This window comes from Cyclopterus lumpus, chromosome 20 (genome assembly GCF_009769545.1).
Source record: "Cyclopterus lumpus isolate fCycLum1 chromosome 20, fCycLum1.pri, whole genome shotgun sequence".
NCBI lineage: Eukaryota > Metazoa > Chordata > Actinopteri > Perciformes > Cyclopteridae > Cyclopterus > Cyclopterus lumpus.
Genome location: NC_046985.1, coordinates 8,124,151 through 8,145,086, shown reverse-complemented (window position 1 = coordinate 8,145,086; position 20,936 = coordinate 8,124,151). Strand labels below are relative to the sequence as shown.

The 20,936-nt window shown below is 44.4% G+C and overlaps 1 protein-coding gene and 1 pseudogene across 1 annotated transcript; one reads left to right on the top strand and one right to left on the bottom strand.

Annotated features, from left to right (window-relative positions):
* The first annotated feature begins 6,143 nt into the window (after positions 1-6,143).
* csrnp1b (cysteine-serine-rich nuclear protein 1b) lies at positions 6,144-16,426 on the top strand. The gene is made up of 5 exons (XM_034559569.1): positions 6,144-6,455; positions 12,535-12,727; positions 14,528-14,787; positions 14,891-15,187; positions 15,311-16,426. Exons 2-5 carry the CDS (start codon positions 12,553-12,555, stop codon positions 16,262-16,264), a joined length of 1,686 nt encoding a protein of 561 aa, XP_034415460.1. The 5' UTR covers positions 6,144-6,455; positions 12,535-12,552; the 3' UTR covers positions 16,265-16,426.
* Positions 16,427-16,693: 267 nt separating this feature from the next.
* Positions 16,694-20,936, bottom strand: LOC117749900 (annotated as a pseudogene).

The following is a 20,936-nucleotide window of genomic DNA, read 5'->3' as shown; positions in this document are numbered from 1 at the left end:
CGCTTTTGTCTTCTGGCGCTCGACCGAGCTAATACGTCTGCGTGCACTGCTACGACATCATTTAGAATTGTTATGTGCTCATAAAGCACGGGTTGCCACGTATTGATTCCTGGGCAGTATACCGGGAGCCGTCCGGAGTTGTACATTTTGCAGTACACGTGACCCAACAGCACTGAGGAGAGTGGCAGCTTGGACGTGAAGAAGCGGTCGAGATGAAGGACGATTGCAGGGTCCGGCCTGGAAGTGAGGTCCTGCTCAGTCATGTGAATAACAGGGTAGTTGTGAGTGATTTGGTATTTTCCAAGCAGGGGACCCCTTTCTGTGTCACTCATCGTTAACCCTCTCAGCGCCAGATTTCCACGCCTCTTTTTTTTAACCTGTGGACATCGTTCCTGTGCAGGGAGAGGTGCTGGTTGGTGAATCTCTCTTTTTGCTTCAAATAATTAGGTGATTAAACAATTATTTAGATAGTTACAGATTTTTCATTTTCTGACGATCAACCGATCGATTAAGTTATCCTTTCAGCGTGATTACTCTTTGTCTCATGTAATGTATTGATTCTTTTTGGCTTGTGGACTGTTGCTTAAGCTTTAGAGGCATTTTTTCACAGAATAAACCATTTATTAGTTAATTGAGAAAGAAACTCAGAAGATGAATCAATAGTGAAACTGTTACTTGCAGCCCTACTATATGAAAATCTAATTATCCATAAAAAAAAATAAAGGTACTCGAAAGTCTCGAAGCCTTGAGTGAGGCTATTCTTTTGATAGTCTATTAGGCAATCAATAATATTATGTCAGGGGGAAGTCTATAGCACATCACAGCGATGAATAAAACATAGAACAAACGTCCTGGGAGAGACTATCCAGAATGCATCAGTCAGACAGCCCTGACGCTGCCAAGTAAACAAAACACAAACTGGCAGCTTTTTCCCCCCTAAAGCTGAAGACACACAGCACAGAGGACCAATAAAATCACGCACACACACTGTATGCAGGGAGGGCATCCCAAACATAAAGCTTGTTTGTCGGCGAATGAATGGATGCATTGAAAACTGAACATTTCTTGTCTCGGTGTTGCGGCGACAAACGAAAACAGCAAGTTGTTGAATTCATGAATTGTGCCTGTCTCAACACTGCACAACTCATGAATATTATCTAAGTAGTAATCCAGACAATCCTGGAGGGCACAATGGCAACAGACTACCACAACAATCAAGTAATGTGTTATCTATGTGAGGGAAAAGAAATAAAACAGGAGAGGAAGATACTCGAAAAGGGTCTTCGTTGCTCAGACGTTGTTGGGAAACGTCACACTTCCTGCCTCATCCTTAAAGGTGGAGGAAAATGGAAGAAAAGAAAAAGTGACCTCTCCTTTAATGGGCAGCTGATGATGTCATATCACTACACACAGATTCTTTGGTCTCCAAGTAAACCAGCTCATCTGCGTGCTGATTGGCTGGCTGGCCGGCTGCGAGAGGGGGAGGGTGTCTCTTTTTTTCTTTCTTTCCCCTCTTGCTTCTGAATTAATCCCTTTGCCTGGGTGAGCTCATCTCTTCCTCTCTTTTTTTTCCTCTCATGTAACTTGTGTCGAAAAAACAACAGTTATTCTCCATGAAACCATGCGTCTGATTCAAAGGACTGCGTTGTCCTTAGAAGATGATGAGGTGTTTCGAGTCTTATTATCCAAACACTCTGCTTCATGCACGCTTTCCTCGACTGCATCTATTTCCTCGAGTGCTCTTGTATTCTTTGACTCTCGTCCCCTGTCGCTCCAAACGTTTGTTTCCTTGACTGTGATGAACAGGGGCCTGAACTCTGCATTGCACTGGTTGCCCTCTGCAGTGAAACACAATGCCATGCGCCTCTATCACAGTCGTGTCTGGGGCTACAGGTGACCAGCTGTCTGCCTGTGTTCCTCTCCTCTGGGACAGCTGGAGCTATCAATCAGCCACCCCCTCACCCCTCTCCCCACCCCCCCGGGCCCCGTTGTGTCCGTCTGCTGCGGTCTGACCACCGCAGCAACAACATCAGCATTTCGCTCCTCCGGGGGACACTTCTCAACTTCTAACAACGCCAGGAGTTTGTTGTGAATTCATTTTGTTTATTTCACAGCTTCCTGGACAAGCTTTCCAATTCTCAGCTGACATTTTCATGCTTTTTTGGAAATCGCCTCTGTGTATTGATGGCTTTGGCATTTCACTCCTCGGCCCCCAGTCTTCACCTTAGGAGGACTTTTATGGCCGCTGTGATGGCCATAAATTAATACATATTGTTGAGCCCACTCCACACAGCACGTGCAGTCACAGGCCTTTCTCTCTCTCTCTCCGCAGATGGAAAGCATTGAAGCCCATTATTGTGCTCTTGGAGGGGCGTCTTCCACCATGAACTCTCTGGCACACTTTTAAAGAGAGTGGCCTTAATGTATTCAGGCCTGATTCAGTGGCTTTGGCTACCATCCCCCCATCCAACACACACACAGACAGACACACACCCACACACATACAGCTCTTTTTCTTAGAAGAGAGGGTAAACATATGTGAGTCGCACTGTTCCCTGGAACTTTTCCTTGTTTATCAAAAAGAGGACTGATGGCCCTGACAGAGGACTTCAAAGGGCAACATAAAAAAGCATGAGTTCCACCGCCAAGACATTTCCTGTTTATCTCAAGAGAACTTCATGAAGGACACTTCATCAAAGACCAGAAAACCCTGCCCAAGAACTCACAACAAGTCTTTGTGCTGCCCAGGTTCTTACATAATGTGCATCCATCAAAACAACATTGTTGAAACTGTCAGTGATCTGATGTTTGCTAACGCTGCTATTATAATTAAGCTTTACACCCAACCCAAACCACTGAAGTAGCAGAGTGAGGGAGAATGTCTCCAGGCTCTTGGGGACTTGTCAAACAGAGGGTTAATTGTTAAAGTTGGTGATTATTAGTTTTTTTTTCTTTTTTTTTCTCTCCCTTCTGTGAAGAGAGCAGAATTCCTCAGTAATGGCTGTGACTGCTGCTCATGTGACTGTCGGTTTCTTCCTCTGGGCCGTGGATGGTTCATTGTTGTGTCTCAAAGAGTCGCAGGGCGACAGGGAAGCTAATTGGGTGGAGTCTGTCTGGACATTCAGACTCCCTGGCTCACACTTTATTACACACCTTAGACTCACGAAAGCCAAACGGAGACGGTGCCATGATTATTACATCTGCTGTCTGATATGCAGATAGCGCTGCTGGATGTTTATTTACTTGATTACTTTTACTTTATTGTATTGCCTTGTCCTGCCTTAAAGCAAAGAGAGACATTTGTATTATGAAGGATTTTAGAAGTAGTAAAAGTGTCCAGCATTTCACAATCAATGGGCAGAATTGGGATAAAATTCCAAAGGAATAACATAAAAAAATACTCTTTTCTTCCTTTTTCATTTCCCCCTTTAATCATATTCTGACCCCCGTTTTGAAACCAGTACCCTCTCTGCAAGGTCTTCCATTTCTCCTAGTTGCAATAACAACAATCCAAAGGCTGCAATAACATTATAAATGGTCCCTTCCCTCCTCACAGTGTAATTGGGCTTATGTGATGACATGGATATAGTATTTACCTTGATCTCGACTACAGTATTTATTGAGGAAATGTGTGTTGGAACCTTCACAGCCATAAAGAACTACTTTGAGGGGTTTCCTTTAACCAACATGTTCTTCACTCATCAGTCAGAATCTGGCTTCAATGTGAACACAGTTTTTTATGTCAAAACCTCGAAGTGTTTATGAATGCTCAGTTGTTTTCATGTGTAACATGTATTTATAATCCTCGGCACGTCAACAAATAGTACATTCTCTGTCAGTTGTTAATCAGCAGCTTTTCACACATTTTCACTCTGGCTTCATACATAAGTTGCATGGCCTGTCATAATCTCTGTTATCTAACACGTTCATTATCGCAAAGCCAATTACTCTTTTCACGTGCTAATTTATGACTCATGGTGAAACGACTCCCTCCAAAGGGAATGGCTCAAAACAAGTAAATCCACACACTTGCACGCTGTATTGTATGCAATTGTCATGATTTATTAATTATAAACTTGGAAAAGAGAACTTGATTTGAAAACAGTAACACAGAGAGCTCAATCAGAGCACTAATGGGCCAACGTCTGCTGTCATTCAGCTTGATGTGCTCGTTATGCTATAGGGTGAGGCCTTAAATGGGCCCCCTAGGCTCAACGGGGTAGTGAGAATAGGGCCCTCTATTAGCAGGAGACAATTAGCATAGCTCTATGTACACAGCTTCAGGAGACCTCTCCCCAAATAGTCAAGCACCTGTATAGACATTGGTGGAACACCATGTTCAGGTCCGGCTGAGAATGAAGGCATTCCCTCGCCGTGGGCGGAGTAGGGAAACGTGTGTGTGTGTGTGTGTGTGTGTGACGCTGCGGCTTCTGGAGAATCCAATCAGTGTTTACAGAACTGTGAATTTCAATTATTGTGCTGATAAGAAACTTTTTAATTCAGCGTGGAAAAAAATTAATTCTTGACCTTGCAAGCGGTAGCTTTAGGGCTGTATGCGTTTTTAATTATCTGGATTTTTCATTGTATATGTATCGAGTTAGTTTTAAGTTTTACTTACATGGAACGCTTGTCTCTTCCTCTGAAGATCAACAACCGCTGACAAACTAAACTTTGAATATTATAACTGTTACAGAACATTTTCTATTTTCCAAAAAAGTAGTTAGTCACTTCCAGGAAATGTCTGTAGGAAATTATTAGGAAATCCAAGACCCGTAAAATTATGAGCCATCTCCATGGTGTCAGGAATAATTTATGTGTTTGTTTTTAGTGGTAAAGCGATAGTTCACCCTTTAGGAGCAGTGGCTTCCTGGTTTCTCCACCTGTTGCCTGGAAATAGTCCTCAATATAACTTGCCACGAAACACTTTGTTTTTGTACAGATTAAACAAACAGAAAAATAATCAATAGTATCAATCAGTGAGTTTGAGGTTTCTGAGCTCGGCTAGCTGCTCTATTGCCCCTGTTCCCATTAGTGCTCAGCTATGCTAACTGGGTGCTGGATGTATAGCTCCAAGTACATCATTTTGTCAAACCACTAATAAACTGAAGTGTCGTGATACAAAACTATGTAGATGAAAAAACTCATATTCAATTCATATCAGCTGAGTCTGAATCAAAGCATTTACTGAAGATCGATATTATGCTGAATGCATTGGGTTTCTTTTGAAACTGTATTTGACTTTTGTGTTCCATAAAAAAAGAAAGTGAGTCATTTCATTTTGTCATTTCATACCAGCTTAGTCAGTGTTTTCCTTTAACTGGAAACCAGCCACAGCACACAGCATTACAGCATTACAGCACCTCCCACATCACTATTAGAGAAGATGTTGTCAGTCTTCTGAAGATCCCACCTCTTACTCCACAGCAGTTCACTCGAATGGAGAAGTGTCAGGGATCCTCTCAAAGTGGTTTATAGGTTTCCAACAATAGTTTTTATGTGGAGATGAAAGATACTGATAGACTCACAATATAGGGTTTATTATTTCTGACCTGTTATATTTCTTGTCCAATCTGTTGTATTGTTCACTTTACTAGATCCCATAAAAAAAAAACATTATTCAGAATGTTCTAGATTTTGGACAATATGGTGCTAGTTTTAGTTCAGATTGTATTAATGTAATCTATTATATAGAAAAATGGTATACTTGTACTTTCTGTCTGTCTGTCTGTCTATCTATATATCTATCTATCTATCTATCTGTCTGTCTGTCTGTCTGTCTGTCTGTCTGTCTGTCTGTCTGTCTGTCTGTCTGTCTGTCTGTCTGTCTGTCTGTCTGTCTGTCTGTATGTCTGTCTGTCTGTGTATCTATCTATAGGTCTGTCTGTCTATCTATGTATATGCCTGTCTGTATAGCTCTCTATCTATCTATCTATCTATCTATCTATCTATCTATCTATCTATCTATCTATCTATGTTCACAAACTCACCACCAGAGGCTCCTTTAATGGCTCAAGGGTATAACTATTTATATTACAAGACGTCTTTATTATTATTATTATTTGGTATCATACTAATACAATCCATCACCATATGCATGTCCTCGTGCAGGTATACGTTCACAGTCACATCAGGAGGACGGGCAGGAAGCGGCGTGGGCAGCAGCAGCCTCCCTGTGTCACCGCCTGCGTCAGACCAGACGCCAGGAGGGAGTTTTCCACTGACGAGAAGGGCTGCGCTCGTCGGCAGTCTGCTCCAGACAAGGGAAGCGCTTCAGCTGGTACGGAGCCCCGCGCGGCGGAGAGACGCAGACAATAGCACCGAGAGCGGTCTTGTGTGTGCGGGGAGAAGCGCTGTCTTTATTTGTGCCATTTTGGATTACTTCCACCGTTATCCCATCGGCTTGTCTACCCAACGCTGGTTCGCTCCCTAATGGTGATCGCATACTCCACTTGGTGGTGAGTAGACACAGAGCGGCGCTGCACGTTGTGCTGAGTGAACACCGCATTGTGTGTGTTTAACCTCCGCGGAGGAAGGGAGCAAATAGTTCGGACTGTGCTTCCCGTGAGTCCGGTGGAAGGGAAGGGGGGGGGGGGGGGAGACGCACTTCTTTTGGGTGCTTTTAACTTGACGCTTTTATTGTAAATATTGACACGAGTGAGTGAACTAACTAATTGGGCTTCGCGGCTGGTTTACGCACAGGTGATCGCAATCTGATTTGTGCAAAGGAATAAAAACAATGTATTGATTTAGGCGAGATTCCAACAATCCGCTTATTGATTAATAGACCGACCGCTGATAAATCGGGTCATTAGAAAGTCCGCCGGGTCGCAGCGGGCGCGCCGTGCTTTCCACCGCGGTGTGGATTCATTAATGTGTGAACTGTTGATGAGGTCGGCTTTGTGTATTCAGCCCGTGCGGAGTTGTTCTTGTTCACCTCCGCGGTGCTGGTGCGCCTCTTGTAACTAGAGCGACTCCTGAAGGCACTACAGCTGACAGGGCGGCTGTCATTAGAATTAGCATTAATCATGAGGAACGATCGGGTCACATGCCACGGCCTCGCGACGTGAACGTTCGGCTACAGTGATTAATAAAAAATTTAAATTAATCTTCTTTTTTTTTTTTTTTTTTGTTGGAATGATTATTCATTTTCCACCTCGTGCACGCGTACGATGCGAGCCAGGTGTGGACGCGGAATGTTGAGCGTCTTCATTGTTTGAATATTTCTCACCGGCAGCACATGGATGTTTCTCCATGATCAGTATTTGTGACGCAAAAAAATGTTTGTGTAGAAAAGCAGTGTATTTGCCAGATGATTATTCTCATTCAGAAGCTGTAATTAACGCATCATTTAGAAATTGCACTATAATCGGAGGCTCTTGTTTTATAGAGCCAGTCTCTATCTGTATTTTTATCATCGTCTCTAGCGCGACCTCATCCGGATCTTTTTTGGAATCATGTTTTCTGGAATTAGGCTACAGAGAGCTGAATTATCCTTTGTTTACAGAGGGGGAGATATATAGCACTTGATGCTGTGCATTTCATGTGGTATTCAATTCCCAGGAATGTGCAGTGACGTTGAATAACTCCTCATCGCCACTTGTGTAGTATCATTTTAAAATGTCTCACATTTTACACCATGATCCCTAAACATAAAAAAAGATAACTGTCTTAATCATAAGCAACACATGGTATTTACAATATTTGGAGGAATTTCAACTATCATCCATACCTCCTGACTCTCCTCATCTCCATCATATGATTCTGTGCACGCCAACCTTGTGGGGCCGGCAGCTGTCAGCATAGATGATCTGGATGGCCACTTCCTGTGCACTGCAGTGTGCGTTTCACAACCTCAGGAAGCTCACACACACTTTTAGTGTCTGTCTCCCCAGCTGGGAGAGGCTGCAGCAGCAGTGCTGGGTTCAGACAAGGATGCCTGTGCCTCATTTTGGTCACGCAGGATGCCCCCACGCTTTTGTGCGAGAGGCGACGAGGGGGTGCAGGGAGTCTGACGGTCTCCGTCACAGCACTGGAGAGCTCCCATCTGCTTTGTCTTCTCCCAGCATTCCACACTGCAAGTGTCCCAGACTGGAGCACGACCCCTGAACCCAAAACCAACTCCTCTCTTCCCCCACACAAACACCTTTACACACACATACACACACACACACACACACACACACACACACACACACACACACACACACGCGCACACACTCACTTGCACACACTCAAAGCTGCGTTATAATTTTTTCACATTTTTTTGTTTGTTACACATAGCAGTGATCAATGCAAATATGTAAGAGGAAAAAAAACAGCTACATATTTTTTTTACTTCTTTAATATATTTGTTCAGTAAATACATTCCCCAGGAGTCAGTGTACACTTACAATCAGCCCTCTTTTTGTTTTACAATTTTAGTAGACTAAACTAAATCCACCACAGAGTCTGACTACTGCATGCCTGCATACCAGATTAATGACAGCTGAGGGCATGTGGGGTCCATGTGCAAGCTAATACCCTGGCAGGTGTGGCCAGGAGAGGTAGCTCTTGCTGCTGCCTTATAGGAGTAGGACTTTCCAGTGGTTAGCAGTGGAAAACACATCTGGGTTAGATAGAGCCTGTGTTCTTCTCCCACTATTACAGCAAGAGTGCTGCTGCCAGAATGGCATTCCTGTGGCTGAGACATGACATTATTTATTTGTTTTGTACAATCCTCTCTCCTCCTTCCCACTACCTCTGCGTTTTGGAATCGGAGTGCACCCGGCTCGGGTCAGCGGAACAGAATGTCTCTGTGGCACAGTCACAGCGAGCGTTGGGCTCCAGTGAGAACAACAGGCTCATAGAAGAGAAAACAGGAGTTCTCCCTGCTTTGTTCCAGCAGGTGGAGCGCTTCAGAGCAGCAGCTGAGTCTATAAGAAACGAGCCAGTGTTCCCCCAGCTGTGCACGCGCTGGAATCCAGCCCGCCGTCACCTTGATGGCTCTGATCAATTACCCCCGTCTTCTCAGGGACGGAGCTGGAAGTGAGAGGTGCATTGCAACGGTGCTTAGAGGGGGCGGCCTACCCACGCACGCACGCAGACTCCCAGGTTCATCATTATCACATTTTATGAGCACTCAGCCAGTCGGTAATTCAGGCACGGCACAGGGTTGCCAGTGCACCATGTAAATGCTCTGGGCTGGCTAAGTTTACTGGGACTTGTCACTCCCACCCTACTCAGCTGCAAGGGGGATGTGAGCTGTCCTGCTGGGCTTTGGGGCAGACAGGATCCGTTTAAAAATGTTGTTGCACCACTTAAGGCTTTTAAAGATGTTCCTGGACATTTCCCTCTGTCGTCATGGGTTTCCTGTTTTTGTGCTTCCGATTACATCTCTTGTGAAAATTAATGCCCTTTGTCAACTTGTGTTTGTTAAATTGGGGAAAGCGATCATTCCACTGTAGTGTCCTCTTTTTTAAATTGAAGGAAAGTGGTAGAAATGTTTGCTGTTGAATGTTCTTAATGAGTGAAATATTAAACCTCAACTTATTCTCCCCCAGTTGGAATAATTTAAGGTTTTCTTCCCCAAAAAAACTTGAGAAGCTGTCTGCAGATAAAATAGGAAAGAATTGGGATTCTGAATTCCTATTAACAGCCTGTAGCTGCATGTATCAAGATAATCTTATTGCACTGACATAGTTATGCGTCTGACTTGAGCTGTGTAGTGCTTCTGGTGACAAATCTCCTCGCCAGAGATTTATCTCCCCAACTCTGTGACAACTGGCGAGGGAGCACCTCAGCGGATGCGTCCTTTATCTGCCTGCCTGTGTGTGGTTGATGGAATGACAGTGATGCATAATTTAGTGCGCGTTGAAAACACGCTGTGCTCCCTCTCCGGCTCGGCTGTCCGATCACATCCATTCTGTGGGTATAGAGCAGACATTCACAGACACTGCTTTCTTGAGGAGCCGGCTCTGAATTCTTCTCTTTCATCTTTAAAAAAAAAAAAAAGTTCTTCTTTTCTTTTTTTCCCCCTTTCCTTCCCTCCTCGCTTTTGCAAATGAGTAATTGCACGATTGTTGTCTGTTCCCCCCGAGTCCCTTGCTCCATCCATAGCCCTTTTGGCCTTGTTCTGTGGGTGCAGCGGCTGAGCAGGCTAAGAAGCTCCAGATTGACTACAAGCCGTCCCTTTGCCAGGATTAACCTCTTGCCATTGTTTCTGCCCGTTGAACAGGATTAACAAATCAATGTGTCAGGTAGACTGCAGTCAAGAGACAATGACCCAGTTCTGACACCACTGCCCCCCCCCCCCCCCCCCCCCCCCCCCCCCCCCCCCGCCCCCCCCGCCTCTCCTTCTGCCTCACTGCAGCTTTTAATTAAAAAGACTTTGCTTAGCTGGCGCTATGCACTCCCTTGAGGATGCCTCGCGGCTTTGTTTTCTTTTTTTTTCTTTTTTCTTATAGGGAATTGGGGGTGGGAGTGATGGCAAAAATGCAAGGTGAACCCATGTGTGCCCCTCTTTTCTCACACTGAGAAGTGTACGCTGTGGTGTGGCGCTTAGAACACTTGTTGTCTGATCAGTGATAAGCAACAGATGCTGCTCCCAGGTGTTTCTAAATAGTTTTCGATGGCAGATCCTATGATGCGATAATATTGGTAGCTGTGAAAGGCGTTTGGAGATTATGTCCCGCACGAGTAAATTGATGGATTGGAATTGAACGATTGGCTTTCTCCTTGGTTCGGGAATGTATGAAACGCTGAGGTGGTCACAACGTAAAGGATGCCTTTTTGTCGGGTATGAGCCAGCTTGACCTATTGCAAGGTGATTCATTCATCATATATGCACTGGGGACAACAATATCTGACTGCACAATAACAACAGCCCCCTATACAGCTGCAATGCTGCCCCCACTTCCTATTCAAAGGTGTCAGCCTCTTGCCCTTGACTCTGACTTCTCTTTTATCCTTGTCAAAAGGCAAGACCGGTTTTGCATTATTGCTCCCTGTCGCATGCTGAAAATGACTCCCTGCTTGCATACCTTCAATTCCTGATGCTTATATAACATCCTGATGAGACAACCCAGGCATACAGGTCACACACGAGTTAAAGTTACGTATCCTGTCTTTGACACGTTTAGTTGTCCTCTAAGGAGTAGTGGTGACAAATTAGCCTGTTTGCAGGTCAGCTTGGTGTTTGTGTATCAGAGCCATGTCGGGCTCATATTTGACATGCTTGGGAGTTAGATTGAACCAATTAAAAGACTCATAATCTGCAATTATATCGAGTCAAAAGAGCAACAGAAAGTGCAAAAAATGACATTTCCTGACAAACATGTCTAGAACAATAACCAAAAATCAATTACACGCTCGAGCTGCAGCAGCTGTAAATGATTTGACCAATAATCCAACGACGGTTCAGTGTTTTATGGTGAAATTATCTCTTTATGGGTAAAGTAACAGCCCCCTTTCCTTTCCATTCCACATTATCGTAGGGAGTGTCTGCGCTGGAGTTGAGCCCAGTCATGTCTTCCCTCTCCTCTCACTTCCTTCCTCTCCTCCACTCCTCCTTATTTAAGTTAGCGGGGGCTCGGCCTCTGGACTGCGAGGATGACCCGTCTTATCTGGGAGTCGTCGTTTGTCTCGCGCTTCCCTGAAGTTGTGCAGAAGATTGTCTGTCTGTTGTTTGTCAAAGCCACGTGACGTGTTTATGTCCCATAACCGTAAAACACGCCAGCAGTAAACCTTCCGTCTCATTCATCTGTTTTTTTCCCCACATGCTGAGGTTGAGCTATGAGAGTATTATTTATTGACTGAAACATTTAAAGATATCAACAGAGCTCGTTCAGAGAAGAGGTTTAACAGGTATTAGGCAAGTTGTTTTTGAGGATTAGAGGTTGAATGGCATTCTCCCACCTCATGATCGTTTTTTTCTCCCTGTCTCACGATGCCTGCCTGTCTTTCCTTCTCAAAGGATTGATTGTTTTTATCGCTGAACCAGCAGCCCCTCTCACGGGAGCGTCGAAAGAATGCACACAGCAGTTGCATAACAAAACATCTTGAATGCGCATAGCTGTACATATTTACTATGACTGCCATGCAAACGCATCAAACAGGACAAGTGGCACATTGCCCTGGCTTTGGCCCTCCTATTTGATGGAGCTGATGATTGAAATTAAATGTCTATGGCTAAATTATTATTTGTTCACCTCTGTGCTCGGTCCTTCTCACTAATCAATGCATTTGCTGAGCCGATGGGATTTGGAAGAGGGTGAAGGGTCCAGTAATTGTTGCCTTATGCGAATAGGCCTGATTGATTGCTTCCTGTGCCATGGCTAACTTCCACTCTCAGCTGAGTGCAGCACGAGATTGGGATGCACACGGCCGAGCACAGGACCCACTTGTACCAATACCGCTGTAAATGGCCTGTGCAACATACGGATATTGTTTATTCATTTGTTTTTGTCCTGTCGTATTGACAGATACTGTACATTCATAAGACCCAACTTCTGTGAATAGCTTTCTGATTACCCCTCCTCCCTGTGCTCTTTCCTGCAGATTGTTCACGCTAACGCCATGAGTGGGCTGCTCAAGAGGAAGTTTGAGGAGGTGGATGAGGACCCATGCTACTCCTCACCCTCCTCCTTCTCCTCCGCCTGCTCAGGCTGGGACTCGGAGGGGGAGAGCTGCTACTCGGACACCCTGGATTCCACTCCCAGCAACCCCAGCTCCCCGGCAACAAATTTCAACAGTGAGTGTTCTCTTCCAGCAACAATAAATCAAAGAAAGAGCTGATGGTACATGCTATTTAATGTGTTCTTTTGCCTTGTCTTTACTGCTCTGCAGAGGCTCTGATAACCAACCCGTAAAAAAACGGGGTTGAGTTAAGGAATTTAGGCAGCTGGCAGCCCATGAAACATTTCACAGAAATGACAGACTTCTGCAATGAATACCCCTTTTGATTTTATGCCCTAAAGCTGCAAAATGGCTAATCTCATTATGCAGTGGCTGCTCACCTTGGCACTGTCTCCACCTTCTTCCCAGAGCCTTGTAGACAGACAGAGCCTCACCTTTCCTTGAAAGATGGGTGTCCAGCAGCTTCAGGGGGTTTCTGTCTGGACCTGGGTACGTCTGCTGGCCTTTAGGGGACCGGCCGGGTTGGAGAGGGATTGCAGGGGGAAAAGGGCAAACAGTTGTGAGGTTTCCAGGACGGCGGGGCAGGGAGCCAGGAGAGGAAGAATGGCAGGTTGCCAAGGCTGGGAACACACAGAGCCTTGTCTGAAGCCCGGGCATGCACCCAGCACAGGTGCTGAAAGAGGCTGGGTGAAGGGATACGGAAAAAGGGGGGTAGGACAATCAAGAAAGGAAGGCTTGCAGACACATCTAGAGAAGCAGATTGTGCAAACCATTATAATCCGGTGTTTGTGTTGGACAGAAAGTTGCCTGCCATTGTGAGGTGAAGGGGGGAAATAACAGCCAGCACAGCTATCCCATTAAGAGGCAGCGGAGAAGGTATCATTTGTCTCCTGCTGGTGTTATAAGCCTGACTGGATTTGATGGATGGGAAGCTGGAACTGGCAGTTTGTTTCATCTGTATTACCCCTCGCGGCAGATTTAGATAGACATAGTAAGGCGATTGTCTGTACCTGCTTTGGGGTAAAAGGTTGGTTTCCTTTCTGTGAGCTTCAATTATTGTACCAATTTTTCCATTTGAGAGCAATGGTTCAGGGTGTGTCTTCAGGACAGAGACAGGAGAGAGAGCTGGCTGACAAAATGGGAATCATGCAAAAAAACAATAAGAACTCTGAAGAGGAAAAAGTTGCTTTTCTTAAATGCTCAAAAGTCGTGTTTAATATTCCTCGGTAGAGGAAGTGTAATTTACTATAAAGCTTGAATAATTGTTCCCACATATGGTTCCACTTTCATTCCCATATGGTTTTATTGCATTTGTCTGAGGATAGATGGCTGGTTGCTTTGAGTCCTGAATGTTTTTAACAGAGAAAGGACCTTTTGACTCCTCGGTTTTGTGGGGATTGTCAGCTTGCAGGGAGACCAGGGAGAGTTTTTATTCCTGGCCAGAGAGCTACACTTCCATCCTCCACCTCTTCCGGAAGCCCCGAGCATTTACTCACCCATTTGTGATCCTGGCAGCGCTGCTTCCTCCTCTGTGTTGGCCACCACAGGGAAATTCCAGGGCTGGGTGGTTGCCGTTCGCACAGTAGGACGAATAGAAAGGAGGCCGAGAGGTTTCTTGTTAGTTTAGGTTTCACTTTACAGGATGTAAGTGTGTTGAACTCCTGTTAGCAGTGTCTTTTAATTGGCTACATGATAAGGCTTGGTTGAGGATAGGGAAATGAATCGGAGGGGTGTCCTTTTACAGTCTGTTCAGTAGGGTTGGCACACTCTTTGCATGGCGTGGCATTATGCCATTTAGTGGCACATAAAAGCAATTGAGGCTGTTCAAAAGAATGCACGAATAACCGTCTGTTCATAACGCTACTCCCCTTCATGGACAAGAAGTATTCTAAATCTATCCTTTTTCCATCCACAGCAACGTCCATCCTTAAGAAAACCAAGAGGGCACGACGGGGCAATGTGACCTTTGACCAGGTGACGGTGTTCTTCTTCCCTCGGTGCCAAGGCTTCACCAGTGTTCCTAGTCGTGGAGGATGCACTCTGGGCATGATGCAGCGACACAGCGTGCTCCGCACGTACACGCTTGCTGAGTTTGCTGTGGAGCAGCGGCTCCTACGTAGGGAAAAAGTCCTCAACAGACTCAGGGAGGAAAAGCTGGAGGCTCTCAAATTAAAGGTGAGCAAAGTTGCCTTCAAGTGTATCAGATCATTTGTAAAGAAATCCCTCAATTCTGAGACACAAGTTCAATGCAACAATCCCTCATTTGATGTCTCTACAGCTGACTAAGAATGGAACCCAAGAGAATGAGGAGGCGGAGCGCTTAACGGTGGACGACATCCCCGAGCAGGACATCGACATCAGTGGGGCCAATTTGGACGAGGGCTATTTCCTCCAGCCTTACCCGCCCAAACGCCGCTACGCACTGCTCAAAGCAGCCGGCGTGAAGAAGATCGACAAGGAGGAGAAGAGGCAGCTGCATGAGCTGAGAATCTCCAGGGAGAACTGCGGTTGCGACTGCCAGGGCTTTTGCGAGCCTGAGACGTGTAGCTGCAGCCTCGCCGGCATCAAATGTCAGGTAAGCCCAAAAAAAACCAACCGAAACCGCGGTTCAACAATAAGGGCTCCAAATCACAATACGGTGGGGACTTCCTATCCGTATTTTACAAGTAATTTAACTCCTTCCTTCTGCTCCCCACAGATGGATCATTCCTCGTTCCCATGTGGCTGTACCAAGGACGGCTGCGGGAACACAGAAGGTCGTATCGAGTTCAACTCCACGAGGGTACAGACGCATTACATCCATACTATCATGAAGCTGGAGCTGGAGAAGAGGCTGGAGGAGCAGTCGAGCACCGAGGAGGAGGAGAACACCTTGCCAGCAGTGCCCTCCTTCCCCTTTAGTTCAGAACTGGCGGCAGCTGGAGAGAACAGTTGCAGCAGCGATATGACGGACTTATCGGACTCCTCTGGTCAGAGCGAGGACTCTGAGGCGGGCGAGAGCCAGTGTGAGCGTCGCGCCCAGCTGGATGTGGATGAGAAGGGCCTGAGCCGCATTTTGAGTTTCAGCGACACAGGGAATGGCTCCAGAAGTAGCAGGGAGGGTGGCGACTGTAAAGGTATTTGCTGCCCAGATCAACAGCAGCCGTGCACGGAGGCTTTTAGTAGCTTTAGCATGGTGGACTTTGCGGACGAGAATGACAATATAGATGCCACACTGTTGGACGATCACACGGACAATCGAGCTGCAGCCATCTCAGAACTTTTGGACGAGAACGCCAACCAGGGAAACGGCCTGTTCCATAGCAGTAGTGTGCCACACACGCCCTCCCCAACCGTCGACCGCTCGGCAAGCTACAACATGGACCTGAGTCTCTCTTCGGAGTCGGAACTGGAGTTCTTTGACGGTTTCCCCTGCTTGGGGCCCAGCTCGCTCTACAACTCCCTCAAGGAGTACGAACACATGGACAACTTTTTTCAGTTTCAGTTTCCTAGTTACCCCAGCCTCCCTCCGGCGAGCGACCCCGGGACTTGCTTCCTAGAGTCGCTGATTGGCCTTTCAGAATCCGTTCCAGAACCCCCTGCCACATTTACAGACAATCAGCTGTTGGAGGAAGCCATGAAATTGTCTGTGATGGAGTCTGTGAAAGTTTGACAAAACGTGAAAATGTGTGGACGGTGCAAGAACAAAGACAGGAGTTTTGGAGGGGACCGAAAACAAATGCACATAAGAAGTCAACGTCAACGTGATATTTGGAGGAAGCTGTGATTTCCCTCTTGCCTAATAAATGTTAAAATTCCAGACTTGCCTTCAAAACGTTAGCAAAGCAGTTTGGGATTATTGCTGTGTGAGATGGCAGCTAGTGTTAAAAGTGAAAAGATGCAAAACAGAGATCAATTTGACCAGGCCTATAGAAACCAATGACGGCTCTCAGTTCCTAAGAAAGCTCTTTTAACCAAACCAAGATCAGCAACCATATGGTAAACAGGAATCCACCTTAACTGGGGGCCAGGTTGGGAATCTCAACACAGCTGAATGTGCACCTCAGGGAATTTTTTCTAGCTTTCTAGCTTTTGGAGGCAATGTATGGTGACCATTGCTGTGATGGCCTTCATATGAAACCTGAGTCAAATCACAACAAAGTCCTGTTCATGTTTTCCCTTTGGGCTTACACCCAGATGACTTGAGTATAGGGTCCTCTCTGTGTTGAATCGTGGAGCTAGTGGACTCTTTCTCCTCAAGATCTCCTCCAAGGGTCTTATATGGTACAAAAAATCCCTCTAAAAGCTCCTCGATCAGCACTTTATCTGTGAAAATAGTTATGTATGAATAGGCATTGTTGTGGTTGTATGGGATCGATTCAACAGTCAAACGCTAAATTATGGAGTTTCTTAATTATGAGCTGGGTAACTAGAAATAATGCCCGTACCATTTAAAGCTCTAGCTTGTATTGTCTTTATTGCTTTTGTTTTAAATTATTTCCTTCATGATATTATTCTATTTATTTCCGATAAACGCCTACTTTCACTCGAGAAGCACTGTGATTTGATATTTTCACCTAAAAGTGCAATCTTCCTTCCTTTTTTCCCATTTCATATTAAGTCATTGCTATGGGAAATGGGACCACAAGTCCATCAGAAAGTATTTAATATCTATTCTCTTTTACATTTTACCTTTTTTTTGTTGTAACTTATTACATCATCATTTCATTAGCTGTTTAATTTAAAAGACATTTTGGCAATAAAAATGGGGTGTTGTGAAGTTTACTGGATGTGCCTGCTTATCAGGGGAGCCACGCTTGCCAATGGTGTGTGCACAGTGCTTCCATTTAAGCTTTGGGACTGAAAACTGTGGAATCTCCCGAATCACTGAAACTAAATTATGGGTCTATTGTATCGCTGCCTATAATGTAACCATAGAAAAAAATTACACTAATATTTTGTAACTAATTTATGTAGGTTGAAAAAAAGAATTCTAATCACTTACAAATTGAATATTTTATTAAGAAAGCGAAATGAGTAATTTTCAATCTGGGACAACCTTTGTAATATATGAATTATAGAGAAATGTATACGTATGAAGGTTATCGCTCTCGAGCATTCTAAAGTATTTTTAATAGGCAGACTTATGGTTAGATATCTTAGAAATGCCACTAAAACTAAGTAAATTGCAAAGATCAATTTGATTGTATTCTGAATTGCTTGGAAGTCTGTGACTTGGGTTACATTATGTACTAAATATCACATGTAAAGGGTTTTTGTGCATAAAAACTGCATATATTATACAGTTCTTATTGCACATACAAACCCTAAGAAAATTAAGCGTTGCCTCATTCACAATAGAACGAGACCTTTCAAAGGTGATTCTGTCACCAGTGTGAACAGTTGAGGACACGAGAGAGTTGATGTACATATCTCACCCTTTCTACAGCTGTTTCAACAGCCTTTCTGGACCATTTAGAAAATATGCATGCAGGTCCTGTTTGTTAAAACTTGTTCTGATTAATTGTATACTTTGAAAAAGTGCTGAGTGCACGTTGGAAATGTATTATTCGCTTTTTGCCTTTTTAATTACTTTGAAATCCATCCGATATATGTTCTTATGCCAAGAAGAGGGCACTGATTTTTGCAAGCAAACATTTGTTTCTCTTGTATAAAACATCAATTCTCAGAAAGAAATGGCAACAGTGTTTATCAATGTAATGTATTACAGTTCAGCTTTTTTTTAAATTTTATTTTCAAAAGAACGTGTCTTACTTTTTTGCCTTTTGTGTTGTACATATTTCTGCTTGAATGGTCCTGCAGAGCAAACAAAGCTGCTTTATTTTTTACATATTCACACTTTAACCTGCTGTTAAAAAAAAAAAAACTTTCATCTAAGCCATTTTGACAGCCTGTCCCTCCAAATAATAATAAAAAAAACATTTTCTAAATGCTGTTTGTCATATGCTGATTTGTTACCGTTAAACTTTAAGGCAGTTTAAAGGATAAGCAAATGTTGCTGTCTTTGATTTATCATATGCATATGTAGACCTGCTAACTAAAAACAGGTACAATGGTTTCATGTACTTACCTACTAAAATCTGAATATTTTCTATTGCATTATAGGCAGTAGATTGTTCACGCTCAATGCATTGACATTATATTGGATTTCTTTTGTTGTAAACCACTGGAATTCATCTGTGGCTTTTTGGTCGCCTTGGTTAAGAGAAAAACACTTTGTGATGTCATGCTGTAGTCTCCTGCATGACGACCACCATAAACATATGGCCAGGAATCCCAGACAAGGCGGAAATGTCGGGGCCAGTGACTGCATATAGCGCACATTTGGCCGCCATTAAGAAAATGTGGTTCTTGTTAAGTCTTTCGGTAGATCTTACAATAATTATTTTGGGTTCTCTTTGATCTGACTACATTCAAAAAAGCTTTGTCTCCATGCCGCTTTGCCACTTAAGTCTAGACCTAATATAAGTCCAGTACCTTTGGTTGTTCTTAATCATCCATCAAAACATCGTTAATAATGTTTCATCTACTGGGGTTGCAGATTGGGAGGTCAGAAAATCAGAGTTGTCACCATTCCTTCTTCTGTTGGCCACATGATCGTTAAAATGTGGCCCGATTTGCAGACTGGTTGTAAGCAAAGTAGGTTACTATGGTATGGTGAGCATTTAGTCTAAACATGAACCACTGCCACCCTTTGGCTAAATTAAGAACTACATTAAGAAAACATTTACTGTACGTATGACTGAGATGCACATTCATTTTATGTCCCCCGTTCCATTTGACAGCATACACTGGGACATCTATCCTACAACCTGGAAAAAGAAACATACAAAGAAAGTAAAAGTCAGGCAATGGAAATCTGCAGATAAAGACATTTTCCGGATCATGTCATAGAGGTATTAGGAGGCTCACTGAATAGATCCAGTCTTGTAAAGAAGAGACCCTGGTGAAGACTGTGGGTTTTGACACCTGGTTGCACTCTCCAGATGGACCGTAACCGACAACACCGTGGACTCTCCAGGCTCCATCTGTGAAACAGCTCAGGGGACCTCCGCAGTCGCCCTGGGACAGGTAGCAACAAGAACAGACATAAGAGAAGAGAGTCCAGCTTGAAGACCGTGGGGATGAGAAGTAGGATGTTACCTCTTACTCAACCGGTTTTATACAGCTTTAACTTGGACAGAGATCTACTGGGTGGCATTGTTGTCAGATTGAGCAATGAGTTGCCGCTAATGCAGAACCACTGGCCATTTGAGTCACTTAAAGTGTTAAAGTGTTCCTTTAAGTTAGAAAAAATAGAAAAAGAATCCACAAGAAACTAACATTTGTATGGTCATGGTCTTGCATTAAGGAACATCAAAACAAAAAAAACAGTATGCACACATACGTTTGCTTCATCTGGCAACCTGATATGACTCCATCCCCTCCGGCACACATCATGGTTCTCAGAGCAATGCTGCCCCACCAGTCAGGCTGGGAGCAGACTGCGTGCTCCACCACGGGGATGAGAGCCACCTGCAGGATGGCAGGCACGCTTCCTCCTTCTGTTTTTACTTTTTAGTACATACTGCAGCTGCCCTAACAAAGCAAGTGTTGTTGCATGCAGTGTGCATTCAATCGGGACATACGACTTTATCATAACACTGCTCCTTGAACTTTGACCCTCTTGCTCATGTATGTGCCGGATAGATTATTGTGAGTCAGAATAAGCAAGAAAAACATGCAGCCTTGTGTTCTCACAGTCCATAAGTCCCTAGTTGGTGATGTGACAGGTGAAGCCATAAGGTAGCATCTCATCGGGGCCTGGAAGGTTGGCGATGGCCACGTGGTCGTTGTCGTACACAGGATTAGCCAGTGTCCAGAGAGCAACATCGACAAAAAAACAAAAAGGGGAGGTGATGGTTTTGTTTCCATCTACTTGTGCAAATCAATGAAGCTCTGTGGCCGTAGAGAAAGTTATAATACAGGATTTCTCCCAGTTGTAAATGTGAATCCTAGTGATTCACCTGCCATCTCCAGGTGTTGGGTTTAGCATCATGGCCTCCTATGACCCTCTCATTGTGCACATTGTGGTTGAAGGGTGTTTCAGCACAAATCGCCCCGGTGGTGCACACATGAGCATGAACAGAGTCCGTTGGTGACACTAATAGCACTGAAAAGGTCTATTGAAAAGTGTGTCTGGGTATTTCTTGGAAAACGTACCAATACAGGACAGAATAGCCACAAACCGAGTCATGTTGGAGCACTGAAGACCAGAACGTTTGCTTTTCACTATTTATATCAGTTTGAGACTGGAAGAGCTTCAGAAAGTATTGGGCAACCAT

What these genes read in the sequence shown, in the direction of transcription:
- csrnp1b (XM_034559569.1), top strand. Translation starts at nt 12,553, where the DNA reads ATGAGTGGGCTGCTCAAGAGGAAGTTTGAGGAGGTGGATGAGGACCCA. An exon ending in TGGAGGCTCTCAAATTAAAG is followed by an intron (nt 14,788 to 14,890) that starts GTGAGCAAAGTT and finishes ATGTCTCTACAG; the next exon opens with CTGACTAAGAATGGAACCCA. An exon ending in TCGCCGGCATCAAATGTCAG is followed by an intron (nt 15,188 to 15,310) that starts GTAAGCCCAAAA and finishes TGCTCCCCACAG; the next exon opens with ATGGATCATTCCTCGTTCCC.